This window comes from Ipomoea triloba, chromosome 12 (genome assembly GCF_003576645.1).
Source record: "Ipomoea triloba cultivar NCNSP0323 chromosome 12, ASM357664v1".
NCBI classification, from domain to species: Eukaryota; Viridiplantae; Streptophyta; class Magnoliopsida; order Solanales; family Convolvulaceae; genus Ipomoea; species Ipomoea triloba.
This window is the reverse complement of record NC_044927.1, coordinates 18,657,940-18,679,265: the sequence shown is the minus strand read 5'-3', so window position 1 is coordinate 18,679,265 and position 21,326 is coordinate 18,657,940. Positions and strand designations below refer to the sequence as shown.

Below are 21,326 nucleotides of genomic sequence, written 5' to 3'. Positions count from 1 at the left end.
ATATATATATATATATATATGTATATATATATATATATATCATACTTATGTAGGAAAAATATATATGCACCAGGAAAGTGTTATATTATATACATGATTATATGTACAACTGTGTGTAATATATATATATATATATATATATATTGTGAAGAGGTTATATTATATATATATGGTATATATGCCGTACGTATATATATAAATGTTGTGAGGTGTTATGTTATATATATGTATGTTGTATGTTACGTACGTATGAAATGTGATGCTGGAAAATTCATGATAGTTACACTTAATTACCACGTTGGATGGTAATTAATGTACTATCAAAGTGTCTTAAGAAAGGAAACTCTTGACATTGGTCAAAGTGTTAACCGGTTTCAAGTATTGGACTTGAGCATAATGTATATCTAAAAATGCTAATTGATTCAAAGAAAGAAAGAAAGAATAAATGTCTTTAAAAACCTTAGTTTCTAGTAAGTTGAGGAGGACCTTGATTAGCCTACGGGATAAAGTGTGGCTGAAAGTGTCATTTCCAAGTGGTTGTTATGTTGTATGATCCATTCATACTTATGGGCAAAGTCTATTCGCCGAGTACTGTATAACTCATAGGACGAGGTAATCCTATGGGGTGTGCACACTTAAAGTATAGTTACTCCAATAAAGTTCGGGTAGGCGTCGTTTTAATGAACCTAGTTAGGCCAGCTAGGAATCATTCTAACGATCCTATAAGTCCAAGGGATCCGTGTTAGACCGGGGGATGACCACTGAACCCGAGTCAAGATCCAAGTGGTCAAAACAAAAGGAAGAAGGAGGAAACTCCAAAGGCCTCACGCTTTCTAAGAAGAAACTAAGTGAAATTTGAATATGAGTATATAGTTACTCTGTAACTAAGCTAAAGAAAGATGTAATGAATATTTGAGCACCAAAGCGTGTTGTTGAACACTCTCTCCTTGAGATGAAATCTGGTGGAAATTCCTTCTGATGAAAGGTTGAATAAACTAGTCTGGAAAGACTAAAATTCTAATCTTACACGATTAATGACGTGTCAAGTAATGAATTCCTTAGTGAGTAAAGGATTATTACGAGACCTCGTCGAAGAGGGATGAGAATTCATAATGTTGTTTCAATTCATATTCACTACTTGTACAAGCCACAGTTGATAACTTGTTTGCAGGTAGGGTCTCAACCAATGGGTAAAGTTATAAAGCTTTCCAATGTCTATATTGCAAAACCTTTGTTTAGTTTTGAGTGACAATTGTTAGTTCTTGCATTTGGTAGTAAATTGCACAATTGATTTTCTGCAACAACCTGATTCCAGTATATGCTATTGTTAGTTTCCAAATTGCACTGTAAAAACCAATTTTCAAATTCCATTTGTGTAACACTGTAATTAAAAAAAATCCGTCAAGCCTTTTCATGTAATATTTATGAGTATGTGAGTTTTACGTTGTTGTAGTCTTCCTTATTTTTTTTTTGGTTCTGCGTGTGCACTTGTCATATTCCAAGTGTGTTGACATGGTTTTTAGGTTGTGTGCACTGTTATGTTTGTCTGTGTGCACGGGTTCAGAGTGGTGTGTGCATTGTTATGTTTGCCTCTGTTCAAGGGTTACCGTGTGTCCTGTAACTTGGCTTACATTTAGTTTATTTTAGTGATTGTGTTTGTTCATGTTGTTGGTTGGCAGCTAAGAAGGCAAGGAATTGAATGCACCTTCAGAGCGTTGTTCATCCGAATTGCATAATGGTGATGGGAATTTTATTGATCCTCTACGGGATTTCATAGATCGGATGCGGCAAGAACCTTTGTGTGATGCTCCGGAGACTAATTTTACTCCAGAAGAGCAAGTGCGATTTCCAGGTGCTAGAATTAGGGTGCCTCCAACACTGTTGGTAAAGGCCTTGGAAGACCTTACTGCATAGCAAATGAAGGATATTCATGTTGGTAGGGCTTTACTGTCTCGTAACATTCTGGAATAAATTCATCTGTTATTCCAAGAGTTATTTCCTCTTCGCACTCTACATCGTAATTGACTTGTCCGTCTGATTTAAAGTAATATCAAAATGAGTACTACGTTGATCAAAAGCTATTATTTTAACTAGCCTTAATTATTTTAACTGCTAACACCTATATGTTACTTTAAAAAATTTCAACACTCTAGGTGTGCAAAGTTAACTCTTCCTGTTTGATTAATATGGCACACGACATAATATTAACATGAACATGATATCCTCAACAATGGCACACGAGATGTAAAGATATATGACTCAATTAAAGATAATCAGTGAAGCATATATTAATAATTGAAACATTTTTTTGTGATTGGTTTAACTTCTAATACACATTATTTACATATATCATTAAACAATGACGCCAAACAATCGCTACATTTCTTGGAGTCTCTAATAACTTCTCAATTAACCATTTTTACTTAATCTAAACAATGTGCACTGCCACATTTAATGCTTAATGTTCTTGGTATGATTAGTAATAGCTAACACCTCTATATTGCTTTAAAAATCTATGGCACTCTAGGTGTGCAAACATATTGCTTTAAAAATCTATGGCACTCTAGGTGTGCAAACTTGAGTAGTTCCTATTTACTAACTATGGCACACGACATAGTATTAACATGCAAACGATTACCTCATAAATGGCACACGAGATGAAAATACATATGACTCAATAAAAGATAGTCAGTTAAGCATATATTAATAACTGAAACCACTTGTTCACTCCAAACCATATTGTTTTCTATGATTGGTTTAACTACCAATACACACCATTTACATATATCATTAAACAATAACGCCAAACAATCGCTGCATTTTTAGGAGTCTATAATAACTTCTCAATTAACCATTGTTTACTTAATCTAAGCAATGCACACTATCACCTGTAATGTTTAATGTTCTTGGTATGACTAGTAACAACAAACACCTCTATATTGCTTTAAAAAATTACGGCACTCTAGGTGTGCAAACTTGAGTGGTTCCTGTTAACTAACTATGGCACACGACATAGCATTAACATGCAAACGATTACCTCATAAATGGCACACGAGATGGAAATACATATGACTCAATAAAAGATAAATCAATGAAGCATATATTAACAACTGAAAGCACCTGTTCACTCCAGCCTAGATTCTTTTATGTGCTTGGTTTTACTAGTAATACACACCATTTATATATATCATTAAACAATGACACCCAACACTGTGTGCAAAGTTATGCAGTCTATATTGTGGTCTTATTTTGGCACATGACTTAATATCAACAAGCACCTGATGTACTCAATCATGGCACACAAGTTTGTCGCTCACAGTTCCTTACCCCATTACCCTACATCCCCGCACTCAACGAGAGTGGATTTGCCCTTCCAGTATATATTACATTCACAGAATTGAGGACCTTTCCTTTTGCCATGGAGTTGTCAAAGTCTCCCATGTTTTCCTCGTCCATTGTGGGCTCCGAAACTATCTAGTGATCGTCGTTCATGGCGAATTCAAGATCACTACTTCGTGCGGCTTCGTCCATTGTTGTTCACAAAATGCACAGCCTCCTTGACTCTAGTTTACGCATGACCTTCTCCACTCACGTTCTTTCTTTGGATATGATTCTCAACCATAATTATACTCCTTCTTCAATGTTATGTTTGATAATTACAATCCTTCCATAATTATAATTCATCTCAAAAGTCTTGTTTGCCCCTCTTATTATTTTGGAGCGTGAATCAAAGCAATATAGGGACAAGATCTCAGCCGTGTAATCTCTTGGATTTAATGGGTATGATTTGTCTTATAGTCCTCTAACTACATGTGTCATCATGTGAACAAGAGCCTATATACATATATATATAGATATATATATATATATATATGTATATATAACATATATATATATATATATACACACATATATAATGTGGCTCAAATGCGGCGGTGAGCTCCCATTTGGTCGTGCGGCTACATTTGTGTCGTCCTATTTGATTAATCCAATTGCATTTCGCGTATGTTTAAGTGGGGTATTATGGTAATTTTAGTATCTTTATTACGTGAATTGAAATGGTGCATTTTAGTACATGGTGCGGTGCGCTCTAATACATGTTGTGGTGCGTTTTATTACGTATGTTGGTATATTAACTGTGTTGTGGAATGGTGTGCTTTAATCCATCTGCTGGTGCATTTTCATATGTAGAATGGTGTGTAACTGTGTTGTGGAATAGTATGTTTTAATCCGTCCTCTAGTGTATTTTAACACATGTTTTCTAATAAGTGTGTTGTGGAATGGTGTGTTTTAATCCGTCTACTGGTGCATTTTAATACGCAGAATGATGTGTATTTTAATACATGTTTTCTAATCTATACTATATATAAAAATAATATCCTCCTCCCAAATTTTCCCGCCCAAACTTAGTGACATTTTAGTAAAATCATTTATTTTATTCATTTATTATTTTATTAATTATCCATATATATTTATTCTGTATATATATATATATATATATATATATATATATATATATATATATATATATATATATATATATATATATATATNATATATATATATATATATATATATATATATATATATATATATATATATATATGCTTTCCTCCTCATTTTCTTCTTCTTCTCAACTTTTTTATCATTTTTCTTAATACCAAATAATAATTACCATAAATACTTATTAATAAATGTAAATTTATATTAGATAATTATATTAATTATAATTAAGTATTAAAGAAAATATAATTTATGTGTACTATCTTAATTATATCTTAATTATAAAAATTCTACCTAATAATTTTAATATTAGAAGGGACACAATAAATATCGTAAATAATGTTTAATGATTGTCAATCTGTATTAGGCAATAAAAACTAATACTTAATTATTAATTCAATTATAAAATTTTTTGTACAATAGACACATTATTTTTTAATTATTTTGGTTTGATAATATTATTTCTTATTCATAAAAAATTAAAGCAATACTTTTAGTACTACGGATGTGACTAAGGATTATCTTAATTATTAACGATATGTATTTAGCTTAGTAATAAAAAGGCTTAAAATATATGAATTATAGTAGCATGGTAATCAATTAGTAAGACAATTATATTAGGCAATCTAATTAATAATTTACTTTTTAAATTATATCATCTAGGCAATCTAATTAATAATTTACTTTTTAAATTATATCATCTTTTTAATTATGAAAATAATTTACTTTTTAAATTATATCATCTTTTTAATTATGAATATTTTCCTAAAGTATAATTATATCATCTTTTTAATTATGAATATTTTCCTAAAGTATATACACAAATTCTTTTTAATTATGAATATTTTCCTAAAGTATATACACAAATCTAATATATATATATATATACTAATAAGAGCCAAAGAGAGTTAGGCCTAAAATGGGTAGAAAAAATGGTGGTCAAATTATTTAATCAAATAGATGGTTCAGATGAATTATTTAATCAAATAGATGGTTAAGATAATTCAAATTAATATTATTAATAGAGATTCACTAATTTAACCTTACTTTTATGATTATCCGTTAAGTTTTCCGTTAAATATTCTCTTCTCCGTTAATATTCCGTTAACTTTTAACTTACCCATTAATTTCTATAAGAAAAGTCTTAGGTTCGAACCTCATCTCAATCAAATTTGACATAATTAAGTTTCTCACTCTATTTTACTCTTATTAAATTACTAGTTTTATACGCACATTGCGCGTATGTGTTAACGCCCAATGTTTATATTTAAATAAATATTTGAAAGTATATCAATGCAAGATTATATAGGAGAAGTTTATACATGAGTAATTGAATGTCGAATTTTTTAAATTTAAATATCTAACTCAAAGTATATGAATCCAAGATAATATAGAAAATTCATTATAATTATTACTAAAATAAATGTTTGCAACCTTATAAAATCGATAGTCTAAATATTTGGTCTAAAAATGATAGTCTAAATAAATACTACTTTTCATTTGAATTTTTCTAAGTGTTCTTAATTCTCTTTTGAGTAACATTGTCATTGTCTTCATCTTTACTATTTGTTCTCTTCATTTTTGTTGGTAGTGTGTTATTTGCAATTCGGTTATTGTTGGTAGCATAGATGACAACGTCATGCAATGAGATTATGATATAGGAGTTATGGACTTTCGTTTAGGTGTTCTGCTTGGGGTTCATTTGGTTCAACCATTATTGATGTTGAATGAGTTATTGTGGATAAAGAAATCCCAAGTTTAAGAAAAAAGATTAAATAAATTAATAAAGAAAATTTAAAATATTATATATTTCAAAGATATTAAAAGGTAGTTTCTCGCTTCAATTTGCTGGGTAATGGGTCATTTGAGTACTTTCATTGTCAACAAATCCCCCAAGTAGTTAATATGATTGGTTTCAAACTATACTTTTTTATTTTTATCATGGTATTAAAGAAATACATATGTTTTCAAAAAAAAACAAAAAGAAATACATATGTATCATTTTTTGGTGTAACTACTAATTTATTTAATTCAATAAGAGTAAAATAGAGTGATTCCGCTTCAATTTGTTGGTTTATTATTTGAGTACTCTCTTTGTCAACCAATCACCAAGTAGTTAATATAATTAGCTTCAAATTATTTTAATTTTTTTTCATAGTATTAATAAAATACTTGGTAAATAAATATATAGCATTATTTTGTACTATAACTTTAATATTTAATTACAAGATATTGTAAAAATAAGATAATGGACAATGTAATGAATATCAATTGATAAATTTGAATGTAAAGAATCTTTGTATGAGAGAAAATAAAGACAATATAACTAATGAAATTATTTCTCTTATTTAATTTAATTTAATTTTTTGATAATGAATAATTTTTTCAAATAAAGGTATTGTAGACACATAATTCTAAATTAAAGAAATACATATGTATCATTTTTTTTTGTAGCTACTAATTTATTTAACTTAATAAGAGTAAAATAGAGTGAGAAACTTAATTATGTCAAATTTGATTGAGATGAGGTTCGAACCTAAGACTTTTCTTATAGAAATTAATGGGTAAGTTAAAAGTTAACGGAATATTAACGGAGAAGAGAATATTTAACGGAAAACTTAACGGATAATCATAAAAGTAAGGTTAAATTAGTGAATCTCTATTAATAATATTAATNATTAATATTATTAATAGAGATTCACTAATTTAACCTTACTTTTATGATTATCCGTTAAGTTTTCCGTTAAATATTCTCTTCTCCGTTAATATTCCGTTAACTTTTAACTTACCCATTAATTTCTATAAGAAAAGTCTTAGGTTCGAACCTCATCTCAATCAAATTTGACATAATTAAGTTTCTCACTCTATTTTACTCTTATTAAGTTAAATAAATTAGTAGCTACAAAAAAAAATGATACATATGTATTTCTTTAATTTAGAATTATGTGTCTACAATACCTTTATTTGAAAAAATTATTCATTATCAAAAAATTAAATTAAATTAAATAAGAGAAATAATTTCATTAGTTATATTGTCTTTATTTTCTCTCATACAAAGATTCTTTACATTCAAATTTATCAATTGATATTCATTACATTGTCCATTATCTTATTTTTACAATATCTTGTAATTAAATATTAAAGTTATAGTACAAAATAATGCTATATATTTATTTACCAAGTATTTTATTAATACTATGAAAAAAAATTAAAATAATTTGAAGCTAATTATATTAACTACTTGGTGATTGGTTGACAAAGAGAGTACTCAAATAATAAACCAACAAATTGAAGCGGAATCACTCTATTTTACTCTTATTGAATTAAATAAATTAGTAGTTACACCAAAAAATGATACATATGTATTTCTTTTTGTTTTTTTTTGAAAACATATGTATTTCTTTAATACCATGATAAAAATAAAAAAGTATAGTTTGAAACCAATCATATTAACTACTTGGGGGATTTGTTGACAATGAAAGTACTCAAATGACCCATTACCCAGCAAATTGAAGCGAGAAACTACCTTTTAATATCTTTGAAATATATAATATTTTAAATTTTCTTTATTAATTTATTTAATCTTTTTTCTTAAACTTGGGATTTCTTTATCCACAATAACTCATTCAACATCAATAATGGTTGAACCAAATGAACCCCAAGCAGAACACCTAAACGAAAGTCCATAACTCCTATATCATAATCTCATTGCATGACGTTGTCATCTATGCTACCAACAATAACCGAATTGCAAATAACACACTACCAACAAAAATGAAGAGAACAAATAGTAAAGATGAAGACAATGACAATGTTACTCAAAAGAGAATTAAGAACACTTAGAAAAATTCAAATGAAAAGTAGTATTTATTTAGACTATCATTTTTAGACCAAATATTTAGACTATCGATTTTATAAGGTTGCAAACATTTATTTTAGTAATAATTATAATGAATTTTCTATATTATCTTGGATTCATATACTTTGAGTTAGATATTTAAATTTAAAAAATTCGACATTCAATTACTCATGTATAAACTTCTCCTATATAATCTTGCATTGATATACTTTCAAATATTTATTTAAATATAAACATTGGGCGTTAACACATACGCGCAATGTGCGTATAAAACTAGTAATTTAATAAGAGTAAAATAGAGTGAGAAACTTAATTATGTCAAATTTGATTGAGATGAGGTTCGAACCTAAGACTTTTCTTATAGAAATTAATGGGTAAGTTAAAAGTTAACGGAATATTAACGGAGAAGAGAATATTTAACGGAAAACTTAACGGATAATCATAAAAGTAAGGTTAAATTAGGTAATCTCTATTAATAATATTAATCTGAATTATCTTAACCATCTATTTGATTAAATAATTCATCTGAACCATCCATTTGATTAAATAATTTGNTACATATGTATCATTTTTTTTTGTAGCTACTAATTTATTTAACTTAATAAGAGTAAAATAGAGTGAGAAACTTAATTATGTCAAATTTGATTGAGATGAGGTTCGAACCTAAGACCTTTCTTATAGAAATTAATGGGTAAGTTAAAAGTTAACGGAATATTAACGGAGAAGAAAATATTTAACGGAAAACTTAACGGATAATCATAAAAGTAAGGTTAAATTAGTGAATCTCTATTAATAATATTAATCTGAATTATCTTAACCATCTATTTGATTAAATAATTCATCTGAACCATCCATTTGATTAAATAATTTGACCGCCATTTTTTCTACCCATTTTAGGCCTAACTCTCTTTGGCTCTTATTAGTATAGTAGATNAACGGAGAAGAGAATATTTAACGGAAAACTTAACGGATAATCATAAAAGTAAGGTTAAATTAGGTAATCTCTATTAATAATATTAATCTGAATTATCTTAACCATCTATTTGATTAAATAATTCATCTGAACCATCCATTTGATTAAATAATTTGACCGCCATTTTTTCTACCCATTTTAGGCCTAACTTTCTTTGGCTCTTATTAGTATAGTAGAAATAAATTAGTAGCTACAACAAAAAATAATACATATGTATTTCTTTAATTTAGAATTATGTGTCTACAATACATTTATTTGAAAAAATTATCCATTATCAAAAAATTAAATTAAATAAGAGAAATAATTTCATTAGTTATACTGTCTTTATTTTCTCTCATGCAAAGATTCTTTACATTCAAATTTATCAATTGACTAGTCTTTCTGATGCGCGATGCGCAAAAAATAGGTGCCCAATATTAGTAATTTATATTAAAATTTTAAATTTATTTAAATTTTAATATAGTAAATAATAATAATAATAATAATAATGTAAAATATTTTTATAAATTGGATATTTATAATAATAATAATGTAAAATATTTTTATAAATTGGATATTTATATTTTTAATAATGTAAAATATTTTTATAAATTGGATATTTATATTTTTAAAAATAACTAATATATATTCCCCAAAAAAAACTAATATATAACTCTTATATTTAATGTGTATATATTATTATTATTATTATTGAAGAAGATAAGAAAATATATGGTGGATGCATGTGCATAGTAACAGTAGTGAAAAAATTAATGGAAGTTATAACGGTAGGGGTATATTTGTCCAAAATATTATGTAGTACAACTTTTATAGCATAATGTACAAAAAAACTTAACGGAAAAAACGGACATAAATGAGGGGTATAACCTTCATTCACATTTATTACGTTTTTAGATATTCATTACATTGTCCATTATCATATTTTTACAATATCTTGTAATTAAATATCAAAGTTATAGTACAAAATAATGTTATATATTTATTTACCAAGTATTTTATTAATACTATGAAAAAAATTAAAATAATTTGAAGCTAATTATATTAACTACTTGGGGATTGGTTGACAAAGAGAGTACTCAAATAACCCAAGAAATTGAAGCGGAATTGCTCTATTTTACTCTTATTGAATTAAATAAATTAGTAGTTACACCAAAAAATGATACATATGTATTATTTTAATACCATGAAAAAAATAAAAAAGAATAGTTTGGAACCAATCATATTAACTACTTGGGGGATTTGGAATATATAATATTTTAAATTTTCAAATTTTTATTAATTTATTTAATTTTTTTTCTTAAACTAAGGATTTCTTTATCCACAATAACTCATTCAACAATAATGGTTGAACCAAATGAACTCCAAGCAGAACACCTAAAGGAAAGTCCATAGCTACCAACAATAACCGAATTGCAAATAACACACTACCAACAAAAAAAAAAAGAACAAATAGTAAAGATGAAGACAGTGACAATGTTACTCAAAAGAGAATTAAGAACACTTAGAAAAATTCAAATGAAAAGTAGTATTTATTTAGACTATTGATTTTACAATGTTGCAAACATTTATTTTAGTAATAATTATAATGAATTTTCTATATTATCTTGGATTCATATACTTTGAGTTAGATATTTAAATAAAAAAGTTCGACATTCAATTACCCATGTATAAGCTTCTCCTATATAATCTTGCATTAATATACTTTCAAATATTTATTTAAATATAAACATTGGCATTAACTCATACGCGCATTAAAACTAGTTATACTAATAAATATAGAGTTAAAAGTGTGTATATAAAAACAATATCCTCCACTGAAATTTTTCCACCCAAATTTAGTGGCATTTTAATAAAATCATTTATTTTATTCATTTATTATTTTATTAATTATCCATATATATTTATTCATAAAATCAGTCAATTGCTAAGAACATACCAATTTCATACCCCAATTTCATTCACCTATAATTGATTAATTATCCATATATATTTNATAGTAGAAATAAATTAGTAGCTACAACAAAAAATAATACATATGTATTTCTTTAATTTAGAATTATGTGTCTACAATACATTTATTTGAAAAAATTATCCATTATCAAAAAATTAAATTAAATAAGAGAAATAATTTCATTAGTTATACTGTCTTTATTTTCTCTCATGCAAAGATTCTTTACATTCAAATTTATCAATTGACTAGTCTTTCTGATGCGCGATGCGCAAAAAATAGGTGCCCAATATTAGTAATTTATATTAAAATTTTAAATTTATTTAAATTTTAATATAGTAAATAATAATAATAATAATAATAATGTAAAATATTTTTATAAATTGGATATTTATATTTTTAAAAATAACTAATATATATTCCCCAAAAAAAACTAATATATAACTCTTATATTTAATGTGTATATATTATTATTATTATTATTGAAGAAGATAAGAAAATATATGGTGGATGCATGTGCATAGTAACAGTAGTGAAAAAATTAATGGAAGTTATAACGGTAGGGGTATATTTGTCCAAAATATTATGTAGTACAACTTTTATAGCATAATGTACAAAAAAACTTAACGGAAAAAACGGACATAAATGAGGGGTATAACCTTCATTCACATTTATTACGTTTTTAGATATTCATTACATTGTCCATTATCATATTTTTACAATATCTTGTAATTAAATATCAAAGTTATAGTACAAAATAATGTTATATATTTATTTACCAAGTATTTTATTAATACTATGAAAAAAATTAAAATAATTTGAAGCTAATTATATTAACTACTTGGGGATTGGTTGACAAAGAGAGTACTCAAATAACCCAAGAAATTGAAGCGGAATTGCTCTATTTTACTCTTATTGAATTAAATAAATTAGTAGTTACACCAAAAAATGATACATATGTATTATTTTAATACCATGAAAAAAATAAAAAAGAATAGTTTGGAACCAATCATATTAACTACTTGGGGGATTTGGAATATATAATATTTTAAATTTTCAAATTTTTATTAATTTATTTAATTTTTTTTCTTAAACTAAGGATTTCTTTATCCACAATAACTCATTCAACAATAATGGTTGAACCAAATGAACTCCAAGCAGAACACCTAAAGGAAAGTCCATAGCTACCAACAATAACCGAATTGCAAATAACACACTACCAACAAAAAAAAAAAGAACAAATAGTAAAGATGAAGACAGTGACAATGTTACTCAAAAGAGAATTAAGAACACTTAGAAAAATTCAAATGAAAAGTAGTATTTATTTAGACTATTGATTTTACAATGTTGCAAACATTTATTTTAGTAATAATTATAATGAATTTTCTATATTATCTTGGATTCATATACTTTGAGTTAGATATTTAAATAAAAAAGTTCGACATTCAATTACCCATGTATAAGCTTCTCCTATATAATCTTGCATTAATATACTTTCAAATATTTATTTAAATATAAACATTGGCATTAACTCATACGCGCATTAAAACTAGTTATACTAATAAATATAGAGTTAAAAGTGTGTATATAAAAACAATATCCTCCACTGAAATTTTTCCACCCAAATTTAGTGGCATTTTAATAAAATCATTTATTTTATTCATTTATTATTTTATTAATTATCCATATATATTTATTCATAAAATCAGTCAATTGCTAAGAACATACCAATTTCATACCCCAATTTCATTCACCTATAATTGATTAATTATCCATATATATTTATGGTAATATGGTAATATTGTTAATATTAATCGGTGATTGGTCCAAAAAAAAAATTGGTGATTGGTGATATATTCATAATTTATACTATATATTCGTAAACATATATATTATTCTTAATCAAATCAAATCATATTTTGTTATGGTTTAGATATTGCATTATCTACCATTCATACCTATTAATTATCGTTTAAAAATTAAAAAAAATATATTCTAATCTATATGTATAAAATATATTATTTTATATTACTATATTATAATTGTAATTATAATATTATAATATTATAATATTATTTTGTAACATCCATATTATTATTTTGTAACCTCCATTATATTATAATATTATAATATATTTTATACGTATAGATTAGAATATATTTTGAAATGACATTTAAAAATTAGGAAAAATATATTCTAATCTATATGTATAAAATACATAAATACATAAGTTACATGAACACTGCAGAAGGTCGAACATATTTAATATATAATAATAATAATAATAATAATAATATTTTGTGTATATACGAATTGATATTCATGTTAACGAAAAATAATTAATTTAGTGTAATTGACTAATAATGATTGCCTAATAATTATTATGGTAATTAAGCTAAATATTTGTCGTTCAATTTATTTTTATACTCCGTAATAATTAAAGTTAAATTATTTCTCATTTTTTCATATTTATTTTTGTAATAATATAATTACTTAAGTTACACGGAGTATTAAATATTGATCTTTTAAAGATAATTGTAAACAAACAAGTCATATATTATTCAATTAATTGAGTGATACTTTTGCACTAATCTTATAATCAAATAAATGTACATGTTCAATATTAGATTTTTTAAAATAATTTTATCTTTAATTTTATTATCGAAATAAATAATAAAAAAATTTATCAGTGAATCGCATGGGTAATTGGACAATTATTTGCTCTAATTCAAGCAAAGAAAACATCAAAAAACATAGTCAATCCAACCAAATTCATCAATTGCACTATATAATATTCGATGTTATAATTTATATAATTGTATATCGATCTAAATATTCTAAGTATTATAACAAATTCATTCCGTGCAACGCACGGGCAAAAATACTAGTAAGTGTAATAGTGCATGTTTATAATCTAGGATGAAGATTTTCAATAAGTGGAATTGTGCATTTTAACACACGTTGTGATGCATTTTAATATGTAGAATAGTGCATATTTTAGCACATGTTTTCTAATATGTGTAAATAGTGTATGTTTATAATCTGACATGAGGCACGTTGTGGTGCATTTTAACACGTAGAATGATGCATTTTATTACGTATACTAATGAATTTTAAGTGAATAGGTGCATTTGGTTATAGTGTGGAATGGTGTGTAGTATCAGTTCTTTGGTGCATTTTAGTACATAAAATGGCGTGTTTCGTAACATATATATACTCTGCGTTGATTTGATGACTTAATGTAATCTAATGGCTGAAAAAAGGTCGCACGACCACTCCTAAGGAACAAGCAACACTTGAACTCAACTATAATATATATATATATATATATATATATATATATATATATATATAGAGAGAGAGAGAGAGAGAGAGAGAGAGAGTAGAGTTTAGGTGTGGCCGCGCCTTCCCGTGCGGTCGATGCGGTTTACACCACTCATTGTTAAGAAATGCACCACTATTAGGTACATATCACCAAAAAATACACCACTAGGTATAAAAAAATACACCACACAGTGTTCAGAAATGCACAATTAGAAACAGAGGAGTTATGAGGTGTTTCTATGCATTTTCATTGTGGTGCGTTTCTTAACATTGAATAGTGTAAACCGCACCGATCGCACGGGAATGAGCGGCCATATTTGAATAGAAATCTATATATATATATATATGCCGGGCCTGTAGGCATTAAGGTTGAACCTGGTATATATAAGCATGACTTGTTAATTTAATAGGCTTTGAAATTAGCTCAAATTTGACATTTTACTAAATAAGTTAGGACTAACTAAGTCAGGACATAAGCCCCTACAAGGGGCCTGAGCTATCGCAGCCCTATCTAAAATACAGTGATAAAATTTATATTTATCCTATACTACTACTAAACGGTGTTAAAATTATTAAAAGGTCAATTTTCATGGCATTCTTTCAATGAATGCATGCAATTTTCCTTAATTCCAACAGCACTGATTGTTAATTGGTCCTCTGCCATTTCTCTATTGATTTATCTCCAAAAGGAGAAAATAACGCTTATAAATCAAGAATAAAAACTCGGTTGAAAAATTAGCGATTGAGCTGGGTCATGTCAAAATGTGTTCAGATTCTCGATTAATTTGATAATTTATAAATGAGATAAACCTCATCTTGTAATTATGAACCTAGGTTGGTTGCTCTCACTAAGAGTCTAATTTAGAACCAACCTGACTAACTTTGTTGTGGTTGCTTCACTTTTAAGTAATATTTCTCCCATATTAAAAAGGAATGTGAGTTTACACTATGATATATACGATTCCTATTTACTAATGCAAATTGCTATAATGACATCACCCAGCCTTATATTAAGATTCACGGAAAATTATTCTATGGACGCGAGTCCACCTTGTTCCGAGTTCAAAATACATAATTTAGATACTGAATGATCACAATTTATATACTAAATGTTCACAATTTAAATTATGAACATTCATTAGGTAATTTGTGATTAATCCACCTTACAATGTGGACCGGATCCATAGTATAAGTATTTAAGATTCACACAAACTGCTCAAAGAGGAGGGGTGTAAACTTTTTTAGGTTTTTTACTCTGGATTGATGCTCTACAAATGACATGAAATGAATGGCAGGATATTTCTGCACACAAATTTTGAATGTTAAAAGAAAAGAGAAAATTGTACTTTTCATCTATAAGTATATGATAATTGTAAAATTTATCCCTAACTGTTGGTAATGTTCTTTTTCGTCTTTAAGTTATCATTGGTGTTGCATTTCTCGTCGCTTTACTAACAAAACATTATGGATGAAAATACGAAAAGTGCAACGACAATAATAGTTTAGGGGTGAAAAGTGAGCACGACCAACATTTAAGAATGAATTCTATAATTATTTTATAACTTAAGGACGAAAAGTGTAATTTTCAGTAAAAAAAAATTAATCTAAGTCATTGTGACAAGAAAAATAAGAAGAAATCAAAGGCATGTCACATTATATGAAAAGTGAAAATTTCAAAACAGAATATGAAGCAACCTATGAAGCATCCCACCCACAAATCATTATTGGACCATAGTCTACACAACTGTGTGGACCACGATCTAAAAACAAGTACATTATTTTAACTCATAAAATATATTAACTTACCACAGAAATTTCATTATTCTAACAAATAAAGTACATTATACATTATTCTAACTCATAAAATACATTATTCTAACACATAAAATACATTATTCTAACTCAGTAACTCATAAAATATATTATCTTACTCTAGAAATTTTATAATTCGAACACATAAAGTACATTATTTTAACCCAATAAGTACACTATTCTAACTCTACATTATCTTATCCTCAAAATATTCATTAGTCTAACACATACCCGGAACAATAACTTTTTTTTTTTTAACATCAAAACGACATCATTCCCTACCCACTCAAACGCATGGAACTATTCGAACCAGGCGGAAGAAGTTGTCCCACACAACACCCAAGCATCATAACTCTCTGTATCACACTATCACCCAAGAAACCTGAAGAAAGATCCCTTCAATCTGATTGTAAAAATTAACTTCAAGAATTCAAAGCGGGCTGATGAATTCTAGCACTAATGCATTAAATATATCTGTTGCAGTAAATGTAAATTACAGAACAGAAGGCAATTGGTAACAACAGATTTCCCAGCTGCCATGATTAAGTAATAAAAGGATAACCAATATACTTAGACTAACCTGGCAAAGCTAGCTTGGTTGAGAAGGATCCAGTGGAGGGTAGATAGTGAGCTTGAATCTGCGGGTGCATTTTTCAGTTGGGTCCTGTTTCTGCTGTTTCCGCTTGAGTATGTTCTGTGCAGACTTGATTGCCTTCTTGGTGTGGTTCAAGTCTATCTCTTGAAGATTGCGTATATCAGCCAGGACAGGTGGGATCTCCTCCAGCTTCTCACAGTGCCTAAGAACAAGGCTCTTCAGTCCTGGGAAGTGTTTATTTGAAGCTTTCCAGTATCTTAAGTCAGTCCTCTCAATATGCAGGACCTGAAGACAAAGAAACCCGCCAATGATTGGCTCCCAACACTCTCCTACAGCTGCATGCTCAAGCAACTTGAGGATTTCAAGTTTTTCGAGTGTTCCCAATACAGCCAATTCGCTCCAATGGAGACAGGTCTTCGACAGGGTCAGCTTTGTTAGGTTCACTGGAAATTCATACTTCTGTGGAAGGTGTTGTAGTTCCTCCCCGTCATTCAACAGCTTTAGATTTTCCAACAACTTAAACTCTCTGAGGTTTTTGAACAAACTAGATCCACTGTTTCTGTCTGTCTCCAATAGTTTAGCCAAAGTCCCCCGAATGCCCAATTTCTTGAGATTGGGGGCTTTGGCAAGTGCAGCAGCCGTGCAGCTTAAAGGTGAAACCTTGGAAAGGGTTTGCAAGTTTTGATTTGGAAACGGATCATCCTTAGTCTTGGGAGCAGAAGGGGAAGGAAGTTCGGCAGAAGAGTTGGTTTGAAAATGCCTTAACCTTGACATGCTCCATATGTCGCCTTTAACTTTAAGAGTATTCTCTGTTGTCCTAACTATAAGAGTCTGCACATTTTGCAAGTTCCCAATCTCGGTAGGGAGGACTTTGAGTGTAGTAGAGATAGCAATGTACCGAAGATGAAATAACCGAGAAAAGTCTCTATGGCAACGCGTGAAAATGACAGATTCATCTGGTGCAAAATGCAACACCCTCAACAATGGAAAGGCCTTGCGGAGTGATTGAATGATTTCTGGAGGCATCTCAACTCTATTCGAGGCAAAACATAATAAGGACCGGACATGTTCTGGATTTTGCTTTGAAGAAATGAACTCCTTAAAAGGGCAGTGAACACTTAGTCGGCGACAAACATCCTGTTGATTCCTGACATTAATTTCATTGATTTCATTGAATAGGCCTTCACCCTTAGCTTCCTTCTTGCAGAACTGGAGCAACATGTCATGAACGCGACAGGTTTTAATTTGACCATTCGACTTTCTCTGTGTTGTCATAACTAGATTCCTACTAACCAAACTACACAGCTTTTCACACGCTATGACTTCCATGGTTAATACTCCTTCTTCCTCAATGAACCCCTCTGCAATCCATAGCTGCATCAGTTTTGCAGCGGGGATATGATTGCCATTGGGAAAGGCTCCCAAATAGAGGAAGCAACACTTCAAGTCATCAGGCAAATGGTCATAGCTCAACTGTATTAATGTCTCATAGCTGTCTAGATTTATTCTAAGGAAATCGCTAAAACTGTTAGCCACATTGCGCCATTCTAACCGAGTTTTTGATTTGCCTAACAGAATACCAGCAATTATCACCACCGCTAGTGGTAGTCCATCACATTTTTTTGCTATCTCTTCGCCATACTCTTTCAAGTCATCGGGGCATCTTTCCTCACGAAAAACCTTCTTCTCAAGTAGCTCCCAGCTTTCTTTACGCTCTAGAAATTTCAACCGGTGAGGCTCTCCCAGGGAATTCACAATCATAGCCACTTTCTCCTCCCGAGTGGTGACTAAGACTCTACTGCCTTTGCTCTTTGGAAAAGCATCCTGGATATCATTGAATGCATCTTCACACCAAACATCATCTAGTACAAAGAAATACTTTACAGGCCCCAGAACCTGTTTAATCTTGCTAGCTAATTCTTCTTCACTCACATTGGTATCATAATCATGGGGTTGTTGTAGTTTCTTAAGAATTTGTAGATAAACATCCCTTTTCTTATAGGACTGAGAAACATAAATCCAGACACGATACATGAAATGATATTCAATTTCTTCAGATTTGAATACCTTGTTGGCTAGTGTGGTTTTCCCCAAACCCGGCATACCAAAGACTGAAATCACTCCATAATTTGGCCCTTCCCTAAGGCGACTGATAATCCTTTTTGCCTCTTCATTAAATCCCACCACATACTCTTCTTCCACTCTGGGTACCTTTTTAAGGTCAATAAATGATCTGAGTTAGCATTTGCATTGATCACTTCACTTCAGTAAGAAAAGGAAACAAGGCAAAAACATATAGAATCATGGCATCATTTCTCATCCATAAATATTAGGGAAAATGCATAATTAGTCCTAAGAAATAAACTCAATTTAGTCCTAACTGTAATACTTTTTCTCAATTTAGTCTTAAACACCTTTTTGTGCTTAATTAGGTCATGGACTTCGATAGTTTTACCCAACTGGGTCATCGATTGTTAGAATCAAGAACTAAATCGAGAAAATTTACTATAGTTTGATGACTAAATTGGGTAAAACTGCTATTGTCAAAGACTAACTTAAGTAAAACTACTATAGTATATCGATGGCTAAATTGAGTATTAATCAGTGTTGCAAAAATTCAGCCTAGGCGCCGATTAATCCCCACCTAGGCGCTAGACGCTGGCCGACTGCCTAGCGTATCACCTTAAATGGTGGTCTAGGCGCCTGGCCGGCTAAAGGACCGCCTAGGCCGCTTAGGCGCTGACAACCTAGGCCTTCTAGGGCCCAACTAGACCTCCTAGGCACTGACTAGGCCGCCTAGTTGACCGATTAATTATTGTTCTTCTTTTTTAATGAGTTATTTCACTCAAAACAACATTTTTTTTAGCAAAATAACTCTAAATGTACAAACTCTAGATACATTATGTTAATATTTAATATTTTAGTATTAACTATTAAAATATTATATAATTTATAATTATTAGTCTTTAAAAAATTAAAAATACTTAAATAATTTTTTAAAAATAAAAAATACACAAACGTCTGGGCCCGATTAATCTCCGTCAAGGCGTCTTAGGCCCTCCCCAAGCGCCCAAAGAGCGCCTAACGATTGGTATTAATAGATGTGAAATTACCAAGCTATTTTAATAGATGATTCAATTGAACAAACCATCAAAGTGGATGAACTAAATAAGCATAAAAAGTGACTAAATCTATATACATATTACTAAATTGGTATTAACTCGAATTAAATTCAGCTATATAATTGAAATTGAAATTATAATAAAAATAGTTTACCTTCTGCGGCACGGAGTAGGTATGGTCTCGGGGCAAGACTATATTTTCAATTACTTTCTGATACTCCGTCTTCTCCTGAATTACCTTGATTTCCTGGAGAACATCTTTGATCTTTGTCGCAATGTCCCTCTTGGTGGGGATATCAAGGACACCGTGGACCTTGGCGTCCACCACGTATTGGTCGATGAGGTTTTCCGACCGGTACACGACGTCCATGATGTCCTTCATCAGCTGCTTAACGATGTCGTTTTTGGTTCGGATTTTCCGGTATTCTTTCAGGAATGACTTGAAGCCGTTGACGTAGCGGAGGAGCTTTTTGACGTCGTCTTTTACATCGGAGATTAGCTGGAAGTTCTTGTACAGTAACTCCGTCAAGTTCTCCACCAGCAAGTTCACTACTGCCTCCATCCCTCCCTCTAATCTTCCTCTGTTTTCGCAACAATTTCTTACAATTTAGACTCCGGAATACTCTCAGATAATCGGATCAAACGCACATATGTTTACTTTTTTATGTTGGAGTCTGGAGTCAACTCGTCGGAAATAAAGCAAAGTCTTTCTTTAGTCTTCTCTTCTTTTTGCAGCCATAATGATTAAGAAATTTTTATTATTTTTTTAAAGCAAAGTCTTTCTTTAGTCTCCCTCTAATATATGCACACAGATCATATGCGAAGGATGTCATGTGAAAATTAGGTGACAAATGCGGTGAGATTTTGGTAATTTAAGGTAAGTATATAATTTTTTTTTTCTTTAGGTACATGATTTTCCTTCATTGGGTGCATAGTATTTTTTTCATTGAGTGTATATTTTTCCTTCTTCGAGTTCATGTTTTATCTTTTTGAGTGCATAATTTATTTTGTAGGGTATATTTACTTTTTTCTTTAGGTGCATTATTTTCATTCTTTGGTACATATTGTTCTTTCTTCGAGTGCATTTTGTTACTTTTTTTAGTGCATAACTTAAAACTTAAAGTGCATAAGTTTAGATTATTGGATTCATAACTTTAGAACTTAATTAAGGTATGTAAGTTTAGACCATT

General features: G+C 29.3%; 1 protein-coding gene across 3 annotated transcripts; it reads right to left on the bottom strand.

The window, feature by feature from the left end:
• Window positions 1-16,505: 16,505 nt before the first annotated feature.
• LOC115999166 (putative late blight resistance protein homolog R1B-14) lies at window positions 16,506-20,848 on the bottom strand. Of its 3 annotated transcripts, none has more exons than XM_031238959.1 (3): window positions 20,291-20,848; window positions 17,000-19,225; window positions 16,506-16,893 (listed from the first exon to the last, which is right to left on the bottom strand). In XM_031238959.1, the coding sequence occupies exons 1-2, from the start codon at window positions 20,696-20,698 to the stop codon at window positions 17,009-17,011; spliced, it is 2,625 nt and encodes an 874-aa protein (XP_031094819.1). In that variant the 5' UTR covers window positions 20,699-20,848; the 3' UTR covers window positions 16,506-16,893; window positions 17,000-17,008. The 3 variants fall into 3 exon arrangements, with proteins under 3 accessions (XP_031094819.1, XP_031094820.1, XP_031094818.1); XM_031238960.1 differs by having other exon boundaries at window positions 16,506-16,801; XM_031238958.1 differs by having other exon boundaries at window positions 16,506-19,225.
• Window positions 20,849-21,326: the final 478 nt, after the last annotated feature.

Excerpts from the sequence above, each read along its gene's own strand:
- LOC115999166 (XM_031238958.1), bottom strand. The coding sequence starts at position 20,698 with ATGGAGGCAGTAGTGAACTTGCTGGTGGAGAACTTGACGGAGTTACTG. Across the intron at positions 19,226-20,290 it reads CCTACTCCGTGCCGCAGAAG|GTACCCAGAGTGGAAGAAGA; the intron begins GTAAACTATTTT and ends GACCTTAAAAAG.